Source organism: Arvicanthis niloticus, chromosome 28 (assembly GCF_011762505.2).
Source record: "Arvicanthis niloticus isolate mArvNil1 chromosome 28, mArvNil1.pat.X, whole genome shotgun sequence".
Lineage (NCBI taxonomy): Eukaryota > Metazoa > Chordata > Mammalia > Rodentia > Muridae > Arvicanthis > Arvicanthis niloticus.
Window position 1 is genome coordinate 292,868 of NC_133436.1, and position 20,251 is coordinate 313,118.

The 20,251-nt window shown below is 37.1% G+C and overlaps 1 protein-coding gene across 2 annotated transcripts in view; it reads left to right on the top strand.

Annotated features, from left to right (window-relative positions):
• The window catches only part of Lnpep (leucyl and cystinyl aminopeptidase), a 94,424-nt gene extending 74,644 nt beyond the window's left edge, over positions 1–19,780 (top strand). The window contains exons 14-19 of one of the 2 annotated variants that reach the window (XM_076926536.1): positions 4,574–4,758; positions 6,100–6,261; positions 11,831–11,971; positions 12,578–12,659; positions 13,262–13,413; positions 16,240–19,780. In XM_076926536.1, coding sequence (XP_076782651.1) covers positions 4,574–4,758; positions 6,100–6,261; positions 11,831–11,971; positions 12,578–12,659; positions 13,262–13,393 — 702 coding nt within the window. In that variant the 3' untranslated portion in view covers positions 13,394–13,413; positions 16,240–19,780. Of the gene's footprint in view, positions 1–4,573; positions 4,759–6,099; positions 6,262–11,830; positions 11,972–12,577; positions 12,660–13,261; positions 14,366–16,239 lie in introns of those variants that run through there. The other variant, XM_076926535.1, reaches the window with a different exon arrangement.
• The last annotated feature ends 471 nt before the right edge of the window (positions 19,781–20,251 follow it).

Genomic DNA, 20,251 nt, shown 5'->3' on the forward strand with positions numbered 1-20,251 from the left:
GTAGTGTCAATAGTAGCAGACAAGATAATACACATCGCTCATGTTCATCACTCTTGAAGGACACTGATTTGAAGGGATTTAAAAATACCCTAAATGGAGACAGAACGTCTACCTATTCTAAAGCTGTCTGACGAGTTAGTTTCATGGTAGCAGAAGTCCTTCTTCCACATGCCTTTCTCTGTTCTTGTTAAGATTAGTTTTAGGGGGCTGGAGAGATGGCTCAGAGGTTAAGACCACTGACTGCTCTTTCAGAGGTCCTGAGTTCAATTCCCAGCATCCACATGGTGGCTCACAACCATCTGTAATGGAATCTGATGTCTTCTTCTGGTGTGTCTGAAGACAGCTACAGTGTACTCATATACATAAACTAAGTAAATAAATCTTTTTTAAAAAAAGATTAGTTTTAGGAAGCATTTGGTAATTATCGAAAGCTATCCCTTTGTTGAAAACACAAATTGGGTCTTTGGAATATTTTCCTGTTGATGTTCAAATAATGCATCTTCATCCTCTGGTTTCAGGTATTTGTTTGGAACATACTATAGAGTAAGATCTGAGGGACTGGTAAGGGCAGGGGTGGGAGGCTTGGTGCCTATTTCTAAGACTTAGGCCCATCAGTGCTATAACTCCTTAAATTTTTTTTTGTTAAATACCAAATACCAACTTGGCTGGGGGATGGTAAACCATGCCAGGAATCTTGGTGGGTAGAGAGGATTGAGACCCCAGAAATTCAGTGGATGCACACCTGAGACGGAGGCACCTTTCTGCCAAATTCCTGGCCTGGAACGCGTGCCATACTTTCCACATAAATGCTAATGAGGTACCTAAAGGCCTAAACCCTAAAGGGTTTAGTCAATAAGCTCCCCTTCCAGACATTCCTCCCTGCAAAAGGTATTTAATCTCTGGTCCACCCTGAGAACTCGGTATGGCATGCATCCATTTTCCACGATGAGCAACCAATAAACAGTTTGGAACCAAGGACTGTCTCTTTCATCCAGAACCGCCATGGGGAGCACGGAGCAGGCCTTCAGCTACAGAGCCACCCCTTAATTCTCCCACAGAAGGCCTCTCTGCGCTCCCAGCCACAACTGCAGCCAAGCTAAAGGCCTTCACTGATGAGCAAGTCCCCATTCTCTGCTCTCAACTCCTCACAATTCAGCCTGCCTGTGGACCTCCCCTCCCCCAAGACACACGTCGTCGTTTTCTGTGCCCGACTTCTCTGTGTGATTTTTCTAGCTAAAACCAGATGCCCGGAAGTTAGGGAATGCCAGCTTCAGCTTTCTCGCATCTCATCCCCCCTCCCCCATGATCAGTGTCTCAATGGTTCCCTGAAGCCCAGCACCTGCCTTGCTGCGGCACTGGGATAAGCACCATATAAATCTCCCCACATTTCATCTCCCCAGCAGCTGTGCCTGGTAGCAGGGTGGAACACGGACCCACACTTGGCTTTGATGCATAAAGAGAAAAACATTAAAATTCTTGTTTTAATCTTTAATCAAACCATGAAACCACTTCAGGAAGTGGGATGGCAGGCATTTTCAAGCCCTTGAATCCAATGTTCAAGTGTATTGGTATTTAATATTGGTGCCTGATTAATATTTTTATCATTATAACCAAAACACATTCATTTTGTTATAAAACCTGTGTGTGATGTATACATCATTTTGTGAAATATGCCATGGTTTGGTGGGTAGGGTCTGGAGGTATATTTGAATTGTGTGAAGTTGTTCACATCTGAAATTAGTGTCTGGTTTTAGCCAGATTCCTGTTTTATAACTTACAAATGTCATTCTCTTACATATGAAGAATTGATGGGATAAACCTTTGCAATAAAACTGACAGTTCTCTTTTAAGAAACTTTGTTAACTTAGGAAAGAACTTTCCCGAGTATATAGGTGTAAAATTAAAGCAGTAAATAAAAATGTAATATATAGCCAATTGTTGGGATCTTTTCCTGTTTTAAAGTCCATTTGTTACTGTTGCTGCATTGTGTGGCATACACAGTGTTGGTAGCTTCTGTGGTGCATCTCTCTATACCCTTTCTCTTCTTGCCATTCTATATGAAATTAGTGTTAGTTGTTTAATTGCCTTAATTTCAAAAGAGGTTCATTTAGAAACCATATGAAAAGTATAATTCACTTTATTGTATAAGAGGAAAAGGCAACTTGAGATACCTGCTATGCTCTTATTAATATAAATAATATTGAGGATATAACCTGAATCATTTATTAAATGGTCACATTTAAAACTGCAGGATTTTTATGAAAATAGAATTATCTTTGTAAAATATTTATCATACTTTCAAATATACTTAACATATTTTGAGATTCTCTCTTAATCATTATTGGCATAAAGAGACTAGCAAAACCTGTGCCCTCTGATTGTAGGGTGTGAATACTCAGAGCTTAGTCTAAGCACCTTCAAGTGTCAGCCTTTCTCTGCTGCAGTGTGTCACAGTGCCATTCCAATTGGTGTTGCTGTGGCTCTCCACTGAGATTTTTGAAGATAGGATTCCAAGTTGTAACTTTCTTATACATTGTTTCTTTGTTTTTATTATAAATACCTTTATTTTTTTTCTTTTACTCTCCATTCATTTGGGACAAAAACATCAGGCTTAGGGTCTGTGTCTACAATCAGGGATAGTGCTGTCTTGATGATATTAAATGGGTCAGTCAGTTGCAGATAGCAGGTACCAACACAGCCAAGTGAGCCCCATGGAATGTCCTGCAAATGACAGCTAGCATGGCAGTATGTTTTGATTCCACGTTTACCCAGTAACTCTCAAGCTCCCCCACCTCACACATTCAACAAGGTGTCTGATCTTTATTTTATTGCCTTTAATCAAACAGAGGCAAGTTGATGTGTTATCACAAGCTTTGAGAGCTTCTTTTACTAGTTCTTTCGGTTTTAGAGATGGACAGTGATTTTTAAAAAGAGCATAATACTTTGAAAGAACTTAAATTGAAGTTTGGAGTTTAAAGGGGCTGTTTTTTTTTTTTATAACTCATCTGTGATGCTTTATATTGAGATAAAGTAGTGTCTTATTTATGGTTTGTGTTGCTGTGATGAAACACCACAACCAAAAGCAACTTGGGAAGAAAAAGTTTTTTCACGTATACTTCCAGGTAATAAGCCACCATTGAGGAAAATCAGAAACTCAAGTAGTGCAAGAACCTGGAAACAGAAGTCATGGAGTGCTGCTTACTGGCTTGCTTCTCGTGGCTTGCTCAGCCTGTTTTCTTATAGCACACAGAACCAGTCAGCTACCCACAATGAGCTGGGCCCTCCCTTATCACTAATTAAGAAAATGCCCTACCAGCCTGCCTACAGCCAGATCTTACAGAGACAGTTTCTCATTTGAAGTTCCCTCCTTTCAGATGACTATAGCTTGTGTCAAGTTGACATAAAAGTAGTCAGCATGGGTAATAGTAAAGAAGTAACTGGTGAGGAGAAACTTGCTGGTGCTAAGGTTCTGCAGAGGGGACGGACACCTGTAGGGTTTTTGTTTTTTGTTTTTTTAATTTGACTCTTCTTATGTATAGCTTGAAGATATTTCTTACAGGAAAAAAATAGCATTTTATATCAGTTTTTTCCCATTGATATTTCCTGAGTGCATACTTCTTACACTATTGTTAAATTTTGTGTATCTTCTCCCTCCCTGGTGCATAATAACTTGTAACATGGAAGGATTTCCACATACTGTGAATAGCTTTTATGTTTCTTCAGAGGAAAAAAATGAAAAGGGGATTGCCAATTCTATAATACACATATATTTCACAATGTCCTTTCATTCAGAAGTAACTGTAACAATGAATTGGTTAGAATAGCAGGTGATGATAGTATTGAATAAGTGTCTATTTTCTGAAGTATAACAGGGAATTTTGATCATATACAAACTAGGTATAAAAATGAAATTTCATGATATTTATAATTTACAAACAGGTTAGCTAAAATAAAGTATATATGTACTATATGTATAAAAATGAAGAATTAGAAACTGATAAATCTAGGTAAATAACATGGATATGTACTATACATCTATTTCTGCATTTTTCTGTAGTTTTGAATTTTTTACATTAAAAATGGGATAAGTAATGCCATTTTCTCTTCAATTTTGTTAGGTTAATTTGCTAATAGTCTAAAATTAGGTGGTATGTTTAATATACTTTTAATAATAATATACTTTTAATATGCTTTTAATAAGTTTAGAACTTTTTAAACATTAAATCATTGGTAAAGAAGTATATTTTAGCAGAAGATGGTGACATGTGCCTATAATCTCAGCAAGAGAATTGTATATTCAGGGTCAGCGTGAGCTGTATAATTAAATCAGGGGATGGGGGAAACTCCTGAGTTGAGTTGTATCATTTTAAGTCCTACTTGTAGCTTTATTATTGGATAATTTCATTCCAACTAAACTTGGACTTTATGTTTCAGTTAACATTTAATAAGTAATATGTATGTCTTTTTTCATTATTGGGTAAATGTTGGAGAAAAGATATGTAGTAATCCTGATTTCCTGATTGATTAAATTATTATCAATACCATTTTAATCAATCATATTTCATGTCTGTAGACCAGAGTACATAAATTGCTACAGAACCAAATCCAGCAGCAGACTTGGACGGATGAAGGCACACCATCCATGCGAGAGCTTCGGTCAGCCTTGCTGGAATTTGCCTGTGCCCACAGCCTAGAGAACTGTACCACTATGGCCACAAAACTGTTTGACAATTGGATGGCATCAAATGGAACTCAGAGGTGAAATGCACATTTACTTGAATGGGTCTTTCCATTATTTCCTAAAGAAGGAAAGATAGCCCACTGTATGCACTTGCCCTATTAATATGTTTTCATGACCTTTGAATTGCTTCTACTTCTTGGCCCTTGTAAATATTACTGCCGCGAATTGAAGCATATAATTTTTAGCTCTTGTAGATCTGATTTAAACTCTTTTCGTATATATCCAAAAGTGATATTGCTGGATTATAGAGAATTTAGTATTCATTTTGTTTTATCATATATCTATATATGTGATTGTGTAAGTACACATGTGTATGGATACTAGAAAACAATCTCTAATGTAAATCCTCAGAAACAGCAGCTTTCATTGGCCTGATGCTCACTAAATAGTCTAGAGTGGCTAGCCAGAGGGTCCCTGGGATCTGCCTGTTTCTGTCTCCTGAATGTCGGTATTTCATATCATACCGCCTCCTTGACTTTATTATATGGGTTTCTGGAGATCAGACTCAAGTTCTCATGCTTACTTGGCAAGCTCTTTATGATTAAACTATTTTCCCTAGCATTCCATTTTTAATTTTTAAAGAACTTTCATGATATCATGTTTCACATAGTAATTGTGTGATTTTGTTTCCACCAACAGAGAAACATTCCAGGGTGTGGTGTTTTTTTGTTTTTGTTTTTGTTTTTGTTTTTGTTTTTGTTTTAACATCCTTGCCAACACATGTTTTCTGGGTTTGCTTGGTGGATTTAGTTTGGAGATGGAGTCTAACTGTGTACCCCTGCTTGACCTATCTCTGCCTCCTGAGTACTGACATTAAAACAAGCAGGTTGGGGCTGGGTGGGAAGTTGTTGCGCTCTGGTCCTCATGTTTGTGTGGCAAGTACTTTAAATGATGGAGCTAACTCCATGACTCCAATTTTTTGAGTTTTTGATAGGAGATACTTCTCAGAGGGTGAGAGAGGTCTCCTTTAATTTGGATATGAAATGACTGGTGAAGTGAGCAGTTAGGAGAAATGCTCTTGGATGTAATTAATTCTTTCCAGGCTCCTTATTGAGAATATTGGAGCAATGATTAAAATATCATCTGGAAAGTTGAAATAGGAAATTTTAATAATGGTCTGCAGTCTTTCCTAGCTCTGAGACTTTAATAAAGGCAGTTGGCCATGTTTCATCCCCTTCTTATACCCTGCCTCTCAAATATACATGTACTGCTTTATATCATGAAACTTAACCATCACTGAATTAACTCTAGATTTGTATGGTTTACAATTATTATTTAATCTGAACCAGTCAACTCCTCGCCTTTATAGTCAAATATTTTTTCTTTGTTGTTCTCATTCTTCATTACATCTCTTGCAGCCTACCTACTGATGTTATGATCACTGTGTTCAAAGCTGGAGCAAGAACCGAGAAAGGCTGGCTGTTCCTGTTAAGCATGTATTCTTCCATGGGCTCTGAAGCAGAAAAGAATAAAATACTTGAAGCTCTTGCCAGCTCAGATGATGTACATAAACTTTACTGGTATGGAACCACTCAAAGAATGTGATAGAAAAAAACCAAAAGATAAAAGCACTTTGCTGTTTAGAGCAGGAGGCCATTTTCTTGTGAGTTTGCACTCTGACTTGCTCCTGACTTGGACATTATGATGAGGAGTTTCCGTGAGTTGGATTTCCTCTTGGGGACTCAACCTTAACATATGTACAGAATAGATTTGGTTTGAGAGATGTGAAGATGTTAGTAATCACAAACTCCATGTGTGCCCTGCTGGGAAATGTCCTCCCTTAGCATGATGTTCTAAACCCTGCTGGTAATAGATATTGATCTGTTTGTTCTGTCGTTTTGAAAATACAAACAGTTCAGAAAAAGACAACTATAGAATTGTGTACATTCTACCTTTCTATAAGTTTATTGCTTCTACATCTTAATGTCCAACTGCATGGCCTATGAACAGGAGCTGCTTGTGGGTGAAAAAAAGGCAGGAAGTTCTGACAAAGAATAGGAAAAAGCAGAATAAAGGTTCAAGTGGCCAGAAGAAATTCAAAGGTGCATACAATTTAGGACACTGAGAGCCATGCAGAGGGTAAAGGGAGCATTTTAGCCTGTTGCTTCTGTAACATAAATTCACTCAGCTAAATCCTAACAGTCTCCCAGAGACATCCTTGGGCCCTGCCCAGACCTACTTTCTAAATGATACTCTGTAAATACTTTTTTCTCTTTATTTTTTCCCACCCCTGTCCCTTCCCTACCCCATCTCCCACCTACTCCCCTCCTTCCATCTGATTCTGATGTCTATATTTTTCCCCATCCTGAGTAAGACTCAACTATCAACTATTTTCCCATAGACCATACTGGTTATTTAGCTTCTTTGGGTCTGTGGATTATAGCATGGTTATCCTGTACTTTATAGCTAATATCTACTTATAAGTGAGTGCATACCGTGCCTGTCTTTATGGGCCTGGGTTACCTCACTTAGGATATTTCTATGTTCATCCATTTACCTGCAAATTTTATGATGTCCTTGTTTTTAATAACTGAGTAGTAGTCCGTTGTATAAATATATCACATTTTCTGTATCCATTCTTCCCTTGAGGGACATTTAGGTTGTCTCCAGCTTCTGGCTACTACAAATAAATCTGCTCTGAACATAGTTGAGCAAGTGACCTTGTAGTATGATGGAGTATCTTTTGTATATGTTCAGGAGTGGTATAGCTGGGTCTTGAGGTAGAACTATTCCCAGTTTTCTGCGAAAATGCCAAATTGATTTCCAAAGTGGTTATACACGTTTGCATTCCCACCAGCAATGAAGAAGTGTTCCCCTTGCTCCACACCCTCGCCACCATGCGTTTTTGATCTTAGCCATTCTTACATGTGTAAAATGAAATCTCAGAGTCATTTTGATTTGCATTTTCCTGATGACTAAGAAGGTTGAACATTTCTTTAAGAGCTTCTCAGTCTTTAGAGATTCTTCTGTTGAGATTTCTCTGCTTAGCTTTGTACCCCATTTAATTTGATTATTTGGTTTGTTTGTCCCTAATTTCTTGATATATATATATCAAGATATATATATATCAAGATATATATATATATATATATATATATATATATATATATATATATATATATGCTATTAGTACTCTGTCAGATGTAGGGTTGGTGGAGATCTTTTTCTGTTGTGTAGGCTGCTGTTTTGTCTTATTGATGGTGTCTGTTTCCTTGCAGAAGCTTTTCAGTGTCATTAGGTCCCATTTATTAATGGTTGATCTAAGTGCCTGAGCCATTGGTGTTCTCTTCAAGAATTTGTCTCCTGTGCCAATGTGTTCAAGGCAGTTTCCCACTATCTCTCATATTTGATTTAGTGTGTCTGGCTGCAGTGTGTCTTTGATCTACTTGGACTTGAGCTTTGTGCAGGATGATAGATATGGGTCTGTTTGCATTCTTCTACATAACAGAAATCTAGGTAGACCAGCAGCATTTGTGTTTTGAAAGATGTTTTCTTTTTTCCATTGTATGGTTTTGACTTCTTTGTCAAAACTTAAGTGTCCATAAGTGTGTGGGTGCATTTTGAGTGTTTGATTTTATTCCATTGATCAACCTGTCTGTTTTTATGCCAATACCATGTGGTTTTTATCAGTATTGCTCTGTAGTACAACTTGATGGTGATACCTCCAGAAGTTCTTTTATTGTATAGGATTGTTTCAGGTATCCTGAGTTTTTTGGTTTTCCATATAAAGTTGAGAATTGTTCTTTTCAGGTCTGTAAAGAATGTGTTGAAATTTTGATGAGGATTGCATTGAATCTGTAGATTGCTTTTGGTAAGATGGCCATTTTTACCATGTTAATCCTACTAATCCATGAGCATGGGAGATCTTTCCATCTTATATCGTCTTCAATTTCTTTCTTCAGGGACTTGAAGTTCTTGTCATACAGGTCTTTCACTTGCTTGGTAGACCAATCTTTTATATTATTTATGGCTATTGTAAAGGGTGTTGTTTTCTTAATTTCTTTCTCAGCCCTATCCTTATTTGTATAAAGGAGGGCAACTGATTCTTTTTGAGTTAATTTTGTATCCAGCCACTTTGCTGAAGGTGTTTATTTGCTGAAGGAGTTCTCTGGTTGAATTTTGGGGGTCACTTATATATACTATCATATCATTTGCAAATAGAGATACCTTGACTTCTTCCTTTCCAATTTGTATCCCCTTGATCTCCTTCAGTTGTCTTACTGCTCTACCTATAATTTCATGTACTATATTGAATAGATATGGAAACAGTGAGCAGCCTTGTCTTGTCCCTGATTTTAGTGGGATTGCTTTAAGTTTCTCTCTGTTTAATTTGATGTTAGTTATTGGCTTGGTGTATATTGTCTTTATTGTTTTTAGATATGTGCCTTGTATCTCTGATCTCTCCAAGACTTTAACACAAAGAGGTATTAGATTTTTGTCACAGAATTTTTAACATCTAATGAGATAATCATGTGGTTCTTTCTTTCAGTTCATTTATATGGTGGATTACATTGATGGATTTTCATGTGTTAGACCATCTCTGTATCTCTGGGATGAAACTTACTTGATCCTGGTAGATGACTTTTGATGTGTTCTTGGATTTAGTTTGCGAGTATTTTATTGAGTATTTATGTATCAATATTCACAAGGGAAATTGGTCTGTAATTCTTCAGCATTTGTGAGGTTTGGGTATCAGGATGACTGACTTCATTGAATGAATTTGGCAATGTTCCTTTTGTTTCTATCTTGTGGACTAATTTGAAAAGTATTAGTATTAGCTCTTCTTTGAAAGTCTGATAGAATTCTGTGCTAAAACTGTTTGACCTGAGCTTGTTTTAGTTGAGGAACATTTAATGACTGCTTCTATTTCAATAGGGACTATCATTATTTATAACTTGTTTATCTGATCTTGATTTAACTTTGGTAAGTGGTATCTATCAAGAAAATCATTCATTTTGCTTAGATTTTTCAACTTTGTGGAGTACAGACTTTTGAGGTAAGACCTAATAACTCTTTGGGTTTCCTCAGTGTCTATTCTTATGTCCCCCTTTTCATTTCTGATTTTGTTAATTTTGATATTGTCTCTCTGCCTTTAAGTAAGTTTGGCTAAGGATTTGTCTATTCTTTTCATTGTTCTCTCAGTTTCTAAATGATTGATTTCAGCTCTGAGTTTGATTATTTCTTGCCATCTACATCCTGTTTTCATATTCATTCTGTTAGCCTGTGCTTTTTATTGAGGTTTTGAGTCCATTGAGTCTATTGATGTTGATTGAGATATTAATGACCAATAATTGGCAAGTGTGTGTGTGTGTGTGTGTGTGTGTGTGTGTGCGCGCGCGCGCATGTGCATGCAGGCACACACTCGTATGTGTGCATTTTGGGGGTTTTTTGCTTGTGTTTTTTTCTGATGTGGGGTTATCTGTTTCCTATGGTTCCTTTGGTGTAGTTAGCCTTCTTGGGTTGGAGTTTTCCTTCTAGCATCTTCTGTAGGGTTGGTTTTGTGGATAGATATTGTTTAATTTTGCTTTTGTCATGGAATTATCTTGTTTTATTTATCTATGGTGATTGAAAGTTTTGCTGGGTATAGAAGTCTAGGTCGACGTCTGTGGTCTCTTGGAGTCTGGCTTTTAAAGTTTCTGTTGAGGGTTGGAGAGATGACTCAGCAGGTTAAGATCACTGCCTGCTCTTCCTGGGGCCCTGAGTTCAACTCCAGCAACCACATGGTGACTCACAACGATCCAATGCTCTCTTCTGGCATGTAGGCAAATAGAACATTCACATATAAAATACACAAATGAAAATTAAAAAGAAAAAATTAAGTTTCTGTTGAGAAGTCAGGTGTAATTCTGAATAGGTCTGCCTTGTATGTTACTTGGCTTTTCTCCCTTGCAGCTTTTAATATTCTTTCATTAGTCTGTACATTTAGTGTTTTAATTATTATGTGGCAGGAGGATTTTCTTTTCTGGCCCAATCTATTTGGTGTTCTATAAGCTTCTTGTATGTTTATATGTCTATTGTTCTTTAAGTTGGGGAAATTTTCTTCTATGATTTTTGTTAAAAATATATTCTGGGCCTTGGAGCTGGGCCTCTTCACCTTCTTCTGTTCCTATTATTCTTAGGTTAGTTTTTTTTTCTTTGTTTGTTTGGTTTGGTTTTTTTTTTTTTTTAATGGTATCCCAGATTTCCCTGGTTGTTTTGTGTCAGGAACTTTTTAGAATTTAACATTTTCTTTGATGTATCAGCTTCTTCTATAGTATCTTCTCAGCCTGAGATTTTCTCTTCTGTCCCTTGTATTCTGTTGGTGATGCTTACATCATAGTTTGTGTTCTCTTCCCTAGGTTTTTCCATTTCCAGGATTCCCTTGGTTTGTATTTTCTTTATTGCTTCTATTTCCATTTTTAGGTATTGAACCACTGTATTCCTGTCCTTAACCTGTTTGATTCTATTTTCCTGTATTTCTTTAAGGGATTTATTTATTTAAGGTCATCTTGTGCTTTGGCTATGTTAAGATATCCAGGGCTTGTTGTAGTAGGATAGCTGGGCTCTGGTGTTACCATATTGCCCTGGCCATTAGCCATCTGATTGTCCCTGGTGTTGGCTGGATATTCCTTATTCCAGTAGGACTCCTCTAGGAGACATGCAAAGCTGTGGTGCAGCTCAGGGAAGAGTGTGATGCTTACCTCTGCTGGCTGTTCCCCCAGGTGGACCTGAATGGTCCTGGGGCTCTAATTTTTTAGGGCCCTTCACTTTGTCCTATTTTTATTTGTCTTTTAGTAGAATTACTGCTTGTCTGTGTGTTTGTGTCCAGTAGACTGAGTAGTCCTGACCTACCTGAAAAAAAAAAAATCTTTTCAAAATTGAAGTTGCAGTTTTTCCTTTATATATCATAAATCATTATGTGCCAAAACTTGAATGTGTATAATGACTAATAAAATAATCAAACAAGTTTTAACTTGTATACTAAGTGTAGTCCAACCTGATTTACCTTGAATTGATAAAAAGCTTTACATTGGAACCCAACACTAATCTAAGTTTAGTCATCACTTCAGACACAATTATTTTGAAGACTAAATCTGTTTTCTTTTCCAGGTTAATGAAAAGTAGCCTTGATGGTGATATCATCCGAACACAGAAGTTGTCACTTATCATTAGAACAGTAGGCAGACATTTTCCTGGACATTTGCTGGCATGGGATTTTGTTAAAGAAAACTGGAATAAGCTTGTACATAAGTAAGTTTCTTGGAAAATGAATGACTTTCGTATTCTCAGGCTGTGCATTTGCAAAATGCTCTGGGTGCCTTGCTGGCTCTTTGGGGTTCTGACTCATCCTAAGTGGTGAAGCACTTCGTACTCAGCAGCTTTCTATTTGATATCTATATTTATAAACATCATGCCACTTAGCCATGGTGTTCCATTGAAATACTGATCAAGGCCAGGTACACCTGATCAGCTAGTCATCCTAACCTGGCCTTGGACTATTTCAGAATATTTGAAATATTCTGAAATATTAGAAATATTAGAAATATTTCTTGATTGCCAAGACATCAGCTAGATAGCACATATAGGTGTTTTCTTCTTCTCTTAAAGCAATAATGATTTTTCTGGATATAGATAATTATTGAGAACCAAATTAAAATTCTATCAAAATATCTCAAGCCCCTACCTCCTCTCCTGCCCAGCAGCAGTGTGTAAACATGCCCCAGCTTCTGGGCTGCATTTCCAAGAGGAAGACCCTACTATGCCTGCACATTAAAGTGTTTCCTTCATGCTCTAGAACAGTGCTTTGGATGTCAGCAGCTGCTTCATTTTTTTTCTCTTATATTTGTGTTTCTTCAGGTTCCATCTGGGCTCCTATACCATACAAAGTATTGTTGCTGGATCTACTCACTTATTTTCAACAAAGACACATTTATCTGAGGTTGGTTGTACAAAATGCTAGCAGGGAAATTGCAATGCTTCTCTGTTGAAGTGAAATGGAGGCTTTTTGTGTGAATTCTAGTCCTTCTGTCTTCTTTGATCAACTCTAATGATTCTGCATTGAGATTATTTTAAATGATTGCATGTATAGCAAGGAGATAAAATTCTGATTCCATTCTCAGCACTACTTGCTATATCCTCAATACAAATAATTTAAGTAGTAATAAAATTATTTTGAGGAATCCCATTCAAAAATGAGACTTTATTTATCAAGCCTAATGTTAGATTGACTCATTTTTCTTCAGAGTTCTTTTTCTATTTTAAGAAATAATAAGGAAAGAAGACATATAGACAAAGTAGTAAAGGCACCAGCAGGGAAGAAAAGGTTGCTTTTGTTTTTAAGATCACTTCAGATATTACCCACTTGGTTGAGGCAAATACTTGAGTGTTAAAGTATAGGGCTGCTCCTATATGTTACCATATTCCCCCTACTTCTACGTGTCAGACTTTTGAGCCACCATCACAGTTAAAACTTACTTCCAAAGACCAGTCAGGGAGCCTCAGCCTTTCTTTGTTTAAAATACTTCTTTATGGAACTTGCAGGTCCAGGCATTCTTTGAAAATCAGTCAGAGTCAACCTTGCAGCTTCGGTGTATTCAGGAGGCTTTGGAAGTGATTCAACTGAATATCCAGTGGATGGCCAGGAATCTGAAAACTCTGACACTGTGGCTGTAGCACTCACAGCTGATCTTCAGGTGCCCACAGCTCTGCTGCTTTTGCAAAGGTTGAGTGAAGGCTGGCGTGCTGCTGAGTTGTTTGCACTGTTAGGAGTTCTAGTTAGCTCAGGGCCCAATTGTATTTTTCATATATTTTCTGAAATGTCTTTAGGCAGTAGTTATTTATTACAAAATTGTATTCACCTGTATGACAACCATCTACAATAAGAATGAATAATTTTTCTTTGACACACAAATGGAGAAAAAAGTCAGATTTGAAATTTTGTTCTCTTTCTTAGTGTCCAGAGTGTTACTGTTACAGTGCAACCAAGACAGTTGTGCTGTAAGAACAACTGTGTTTATAGGTTGCTGATTGGGCAGCTGTTTGTTGCTTCTTGTTAAATAGATACACCTGGATTTTGGTAGTTACTCTAAAGAGTGCAGTGACAAATGCATTGAAGGTGTAGCTCTAGACAGATGACCTCAGGTGTTCTTTAAACCTGATTAGGGGTTCTTTAAAAAGGTTTATGGTTTATGTCCAGATTTTTATTTTCCTGCAGGATAGGCAGGTTCTAAAGAATTTTTCATATTTCTGTTAAATTGAATAGCTGAAAGTTCTGTTAAATTGAACTTTAGTCAGGCCCAAAGTTCAGTTATCCAAATTTTTAACACTTTCTGCTTCATCTTTATGGTACTATGTAGGAAGTGTTCTGAACTGCATTAACTAACATTAATTACTTTACTCATGAATTCCAATACCCCCACCTTTGTATCCTTCTGTCCGTCGGCTTTCTGTGAGAACTGGTGACTTCATCTTTACTTTGACCCAAGAATGTCATTTGTTTAAGTTGCCTTTTGAACCTAACAAATCGTTCCCTCTTCTCTGTGAATCATACCCATGTGCGGGTTTTTACTTTATATTAGAGTGTATATTAGAAGCATTTCTTAAATAGGTTCTTCAAGAAATTAAAGCTTTTTATTTTGAAGTTCACCATAGTACCTTAAAAGAACAATGCGAACGTGGAATAGGAGGAAGATGAAAATATGGTGGGCTGTGAATTCTTTTCTCACTGTTAAAAACTGCTTTTATTTAGTTGAAAAAAATTATAGATTTGGTGGGTTTTTTGTTTTTTGTTTCATTTATCATGGCCAAACTACTTTAGAGTGGCCGAGGATCAAACAGAGGACAAGTGAGGGAGGAACCCAGAGCAGAATGTGGACACTTTCACTCCTTCTGAAGGAGAAGTCTTGTACTTGAATTTTTTGAGCTATGCAGACTTATTTCTAGATTGTTGTGTTTCTTTGATTCTTAGGAGAGAAGCTTTCTTCTTAATATCTCATGAGAATTCTATATTTTGTTTGAAAACAGTGTCCCTGTACATAAAAAGGGAATTACTCATTTGTCAACACCGAAAACACTCCACAGAGTCAGACCATAGAAAGGCCACTTTTTTTTTTTATGGCTCTTTTCAGTTTATTGCATGAAGGAGTTACACTAGTCCAAGTTAAAAGCGGACCCCAAATGATTACATTATACAAGCTGTGAGGTTTTAAAACTTATAACAAGGGACAGAAGGGAAATTCTGCTCATTGCAAGGAAATCCTCACTTAAGCTTCCAAGAGCCACAAGCACTTAAAACCCATGAACCTTCAGCTGATCATCCTTAGCCAGTCCAACATTACCATTGCAGGCAAATTTCTTCTTAAACGCCTTCACTAGTTTCTTCTTATCTTAATCATCAGGGATCCCTTGGACAGTTGTAAGGGTCTTCCTGCCATTTCTCTGTTGAATTCTTATATGGATATCATCCTCAGTGCCAGCAGGAAGCAGGTCATTACCCTTTCTTGCATCAGCAAAGGGGTCGAAAGAGTGGAGGTTCTGGATATCAGACATACAATACTATTCGGTGGAAATGGCCTGCGGAAGGCTGCGGGAGAAGGGGGTGGGACACGGAGCGTCGGGAAGACTGGGGCCGCCACTTTTTTTTTTTTTTTTTTAAATTCGGCTGTTGTAATGTTAAAATATGTGGAGTTATATACAAAGTTATAGTTTATTTTATGAGAATATTTTTATATAACAAAATTTTAATGGCTGACAAGCTGAAAAATAGCCTGCTTTAATCCTAGAGTTTGCTCCCAATTTAGTCTTTTCTAAACATTTTTTGGTTTTATGCTTTTGGTTTTTTTTTTTTTTAGTAGAAAATGTTATTCCTGAGAATCATAGAATCATCTTGATATTTTACTGAAATAGGTAATTATAGATCTCTATTCCCCTTGTGCTTTTGGTGAATGTATGACAGTTCAGTTGATACTGGAAGTTAGTAGAGTTTTATATTTTTAGAGTGAAGGAAAAATACTCTTGTGGGTTTTGGTTGCCCCTTTTCATTTTTTACCATGTTGTATTACTAAATTATACCTTGATAACAGAGTTTAACGTTTGCTACTTCTCAAGATCAGTTCAGTCTTGAGATTTACCTGCCCATCTTAGTGTTGATCTTAAACTCTTTGTAATTCTGCATATGGCAAATCTCGTCTTAAATAACACTTTTTTCCATGTATGAGTGTGAATGTTTGTGGTGTGCTGGGTTGTAAATAAAGCCTTACAAGGTTGTGGGCTTAGGAAGAGGTAATTCTTGATCCAGTGCTCTTAGTAGCTGCTCGTTCCCAGGATACGGGAGCCATATTTTAAGTCTTACCGATAACCTTCACCTGACTTTTTAAAAATTTTAGCAGGCCTCTTAATTTGCCCACAGAATTCTGTATGTTTTCTGTTTATGTGCAGCTTCTTAGCTAACTCAAAGTCAAGGCAATAAGGCTGAGAGATAGTATTTATAGTCTGAGAAGTTCTTCTCTCTGTACTTTTAGGAAGGAAGATTGAATCACAGGAGTCAGCTCGTGCTTTGGGCATAAACACACAAATACCTGACATCATTGGGTAGCAATTGGATGAGGATTCTGCTCACTACAGAGAAAGGCTGTTCTTGAATGTGATGTGAAAGATACAGCTTGATTATTAGGAAAGATAGAATTGGAAATCTAGACTTGAGGACAAGAGTTGTTTTGGAGATCTGAGAGTTTATTAAAGCTAGGAATTGGAGGAGACAAGTTTACTCTGCTGCTATGAAGTTAGCTTTAATAAAGTAGTGGCAGTGCCCCCACCCCAGAAGCTTAAGCCTTTTTCTGTCTCATTGTATTTGTCATTGCTTCAGAGTGTTCACAGACTTTCTTGCTATCACAGGTTCTGCTTAATTTTCTTTGCCATATGTGCTTTTATTTTATGAAATTAATTTAGCCACAATTAGAGCAAAAGCTGCCAGAAGAGTCCTGGGTAAAACTTTAAAACACATACACACACACACACACACACACACACACACACACACACACACATCCAGCTGCATGAGGTTTACTGAGTAACCAACAATCCTCTTTGAATATTGGGAAGCAAGAAATTAAAATCAAGTCTTGTGTTGTTGCATGATAGTTAGTCTGTTGTTAATTTGGATTTTAAAGATGGTTACTTAATCTAAAGCACCTGAAATGATAATCTTCAGCCAAATCTGAGCACTTATATAAGACCATGTGTTCGGTGAGTTTCCGGGATGGCACGGTATGTCTCAGGTATTTTGTTGCCAAGGAGTGTAATGAGTTTGCCGTTAGGAATGGACTGCTTTACATAGGCCTCTAAGAATTGGGACCATGGGTATAATGTAGGTTTTCTCACCTTTGCCTTACTTTTGTTTATGTGGAATTAATTCTCTTTTCTGGAAATGTTCTGTCTCCTTACATTGTATTTCTTGAAACTCAGGTATATATTTTTGCTGGGGTTTTTTGTTGTTGTTGTTGTTGTCGTTCTTTTATTTTGTTCTTAAACCTCTAAAATATCAAAAAAGTACCAAATGAAAAATAAGGTCCCAAAGTAATGACAGATTACTCTTTCCCCACCCCTTATTGCCTGGTTAGTCAATAACTAGTAGAATAAGTGATTGACTTTTAGAGAGTTTGTAAGGTTTATTTGGGGGGGGGTGATATATATTTTGAAATATATACATGTATTTTTAGGTGTTTTTATATTTTATAATTTTTGTCCTGTTAATGAAAGAGTAAAGTACTGCTTTCTTATAATCTCTCCTCTTCCCATATTGGCTACTGTAGGCAAGAGTTATAGAATAATTTGATTTTAAGTTTTGAAACAATGTGGGTTTCAAGAGGGGAACAAGGTAGCTTCTTTTAAGAGTGTGCAGAAATAGTTTTGCTACTATTTAGGACTTTTTTAATGCTGCCCTCTGTACATTTTTCTTGTAGACATGTACATAACCCATGCAAGGTCACACAGATGTTTGGCAATAGCTGTATAGTAGTAGTACCTATTGTTTTGTTCTAGTCTTAGGAACTTAGGCTGTCTCTCATTCTTTCAAACATGTTATAAATGCAGTGCCACTTTGTATTTCACTTATCACATAGACACTTAATAACCATTGTGATTGAGTATGACAGATTCTTCCCTTTTTCTTGTTGCCTCTTAAGGCAATAACTTTGTGGAAGAGTAGAGTAGTGCTTGCTATGGCCTTTTATTACTAATTCATTAGGTCCTATGCCCTTCAAACACATGTGAAAATACCTGATGAAATGTGGAAGACTACATGTGAACAGTCCTCTCTTCTTCTCACCTCTTACGGCCTGATAGCTAATAGAATGGCTATCTGAGTGGAAGATGGAGGGAAATGTACTTAATGTCTGTATATATGTTCTTACTACACTGTATTGTATTAATTCACTGAGTGGTCAGAGTGGAAGGTCCCCAGTGTACCATGGAGTTCAGATGTATAACAGAGCCCTCTTTCCCTTTTTTGCCTGGGTACAATACTTGTTAAAGTATTTTGAGTGTTTGAAAGTTGGGTTTGGGTTTATGGTGGTTGTTTGGTTGGTTTGTTTTTGATAAGTTCCTAAAGTAGTTTGGGGGCAGAGTATATACTTTTCAAGTGTATAAACATGTTGCTGTGTTTTTACTTCCTTGCTTTCCCTATCCTTTCTATTGATTTATGAGTAAAGTTAGGGATCTCTCTAAGAGGTTTCTTCCTTCTGTTACATTGGCCATGCAGTGAGTATCTAGTAGCATTGACAATGATGTGGAGCTACTCCTGGGGGCTGAGGAGCTGGCATCTGCTTTTCCTATGTTTCCCTAGGTGCTCTTGCTTCTTAGTCACTGCATTTCATTGAGTACCTATCCTGATGAACTGTAGAGCTCTGAATTTAGTGTCCTTTTATCCCTATTCCATCTCTGTGAGTAGATTTTTCTTTTCAGTTTTTTCTCTTAGCTTTAGTGGGGACTAAGGGCGAGAAATATATTCTCTATAAATATAAATAATTTTGTTACTATACTGTGTTATTTCATTTGGTACTGAATCCTTTACATGGGCATAAAAGTACCTAATGAGACGTGGAGGTCCGGATGTATGAAAACTTCCTCTTTTCCCTTTTCCTCATTGCCTCTGTGGGCAATAGCTGTAGAGTAGCATAGATTTTCTATTCTCTTCCACCCAGAGGGGTGCTGTATGTATATATACTTTAAAATGTAAATATAAAATTTTTTAATATTTTTGTTGTTACTTCATTTGTACCTAAATCTATTTGTGGACACTTAGGTACATAAGAAATATTGAGGTTCATTCTATGAAAAATCTCCCCTTTCCCTTCCCTCATTGCCTGTTTGGGCAATGGCTTGTAGAGTAGTTGTTTAGCTTTGGCATGGGAGTGTAGGGTGAAAAGAGTTCTGGGACTTTACTTTTTTAGATGTATTTAAAAGTCTGTCAGTTATTTCAGTTTTTCACTCTCAGTCTGTGTTTGTCTTATCAAACAAAGCAAGAGTCTGTATCTATACCCAGAAGTGTGGAACATCTACCCCTCACTCTGTCACCTGTGCCATATTGCAGTAGTATAAGGCTTGAGTTCTTGTTCTGTCTGTTGCTTATAACATAGCTTGTTAGAAAAAAAGATAACCATATAGTATATATGTATATATGATTGTAAATGCCTTGTGGTGTTAACTTCATGTTGAACGTGGTCCTTGGTGCGACTATTTTTACTATGTACTTAATGAACACTGAGATTGATTCTATGAAAACTCTCCACACTCCCTATCCCTCATTGCCTGGTGGGCAGTGGTAGACTAGATGTTTTATTTGCTTATCTTTTGTTTGCTTTGTGGGGGTCTGGGTGTTTATATATTTTTAATGTATATACAATATTGCTATATTCTATATATTATTCCACATAGCACCAGTTCTTTGCTGGGATTTGTAGATAGATAATGCAACATTGAGGTCCAGAGGTATGATAATTCTCCCCTGCTCCCTTTTCCTCATTGCCTACAGAGGCAATAGTTTTATAACTTGTTTTTTTTTGGGGGGGGGTGGGTGGGTGGGTGGGAATGGGATTGCTTAGGTGGGTAGTGGTTAGGGGAAAGGGATGAGTGCATGATGTTTTTTTTAAAGATTTATTTACTTTAACATATGAGTGCTCTGTGTATACCTGCATGCCAGAAGAAGGCAGCATCAGATCCCATTACAGATGGCTGTGAGCCACCATGTGGTTGCTGGGAACTCAGGACCTCTGGAAGAACAGTCAATGCTCTTAACCACTGAGCCATCTCTCCAGCCCCGAGTGCATGATTTTCAAATATATTTTTTTTCATGGTACTGATTAGGCCCCTAGTCCTTTACATGGATAGATGGTACCTAATCAAAATTGAGGATCAGTGTATGACATATCTCCCATTCTACCCTTTCCTGTATGTCTGTATTGGCAATAGTGAGTAAAGCAGCTGTATGTTATTTACTTGGTTTGGATTTATATTTTTGATAGTTAGACTATTCTT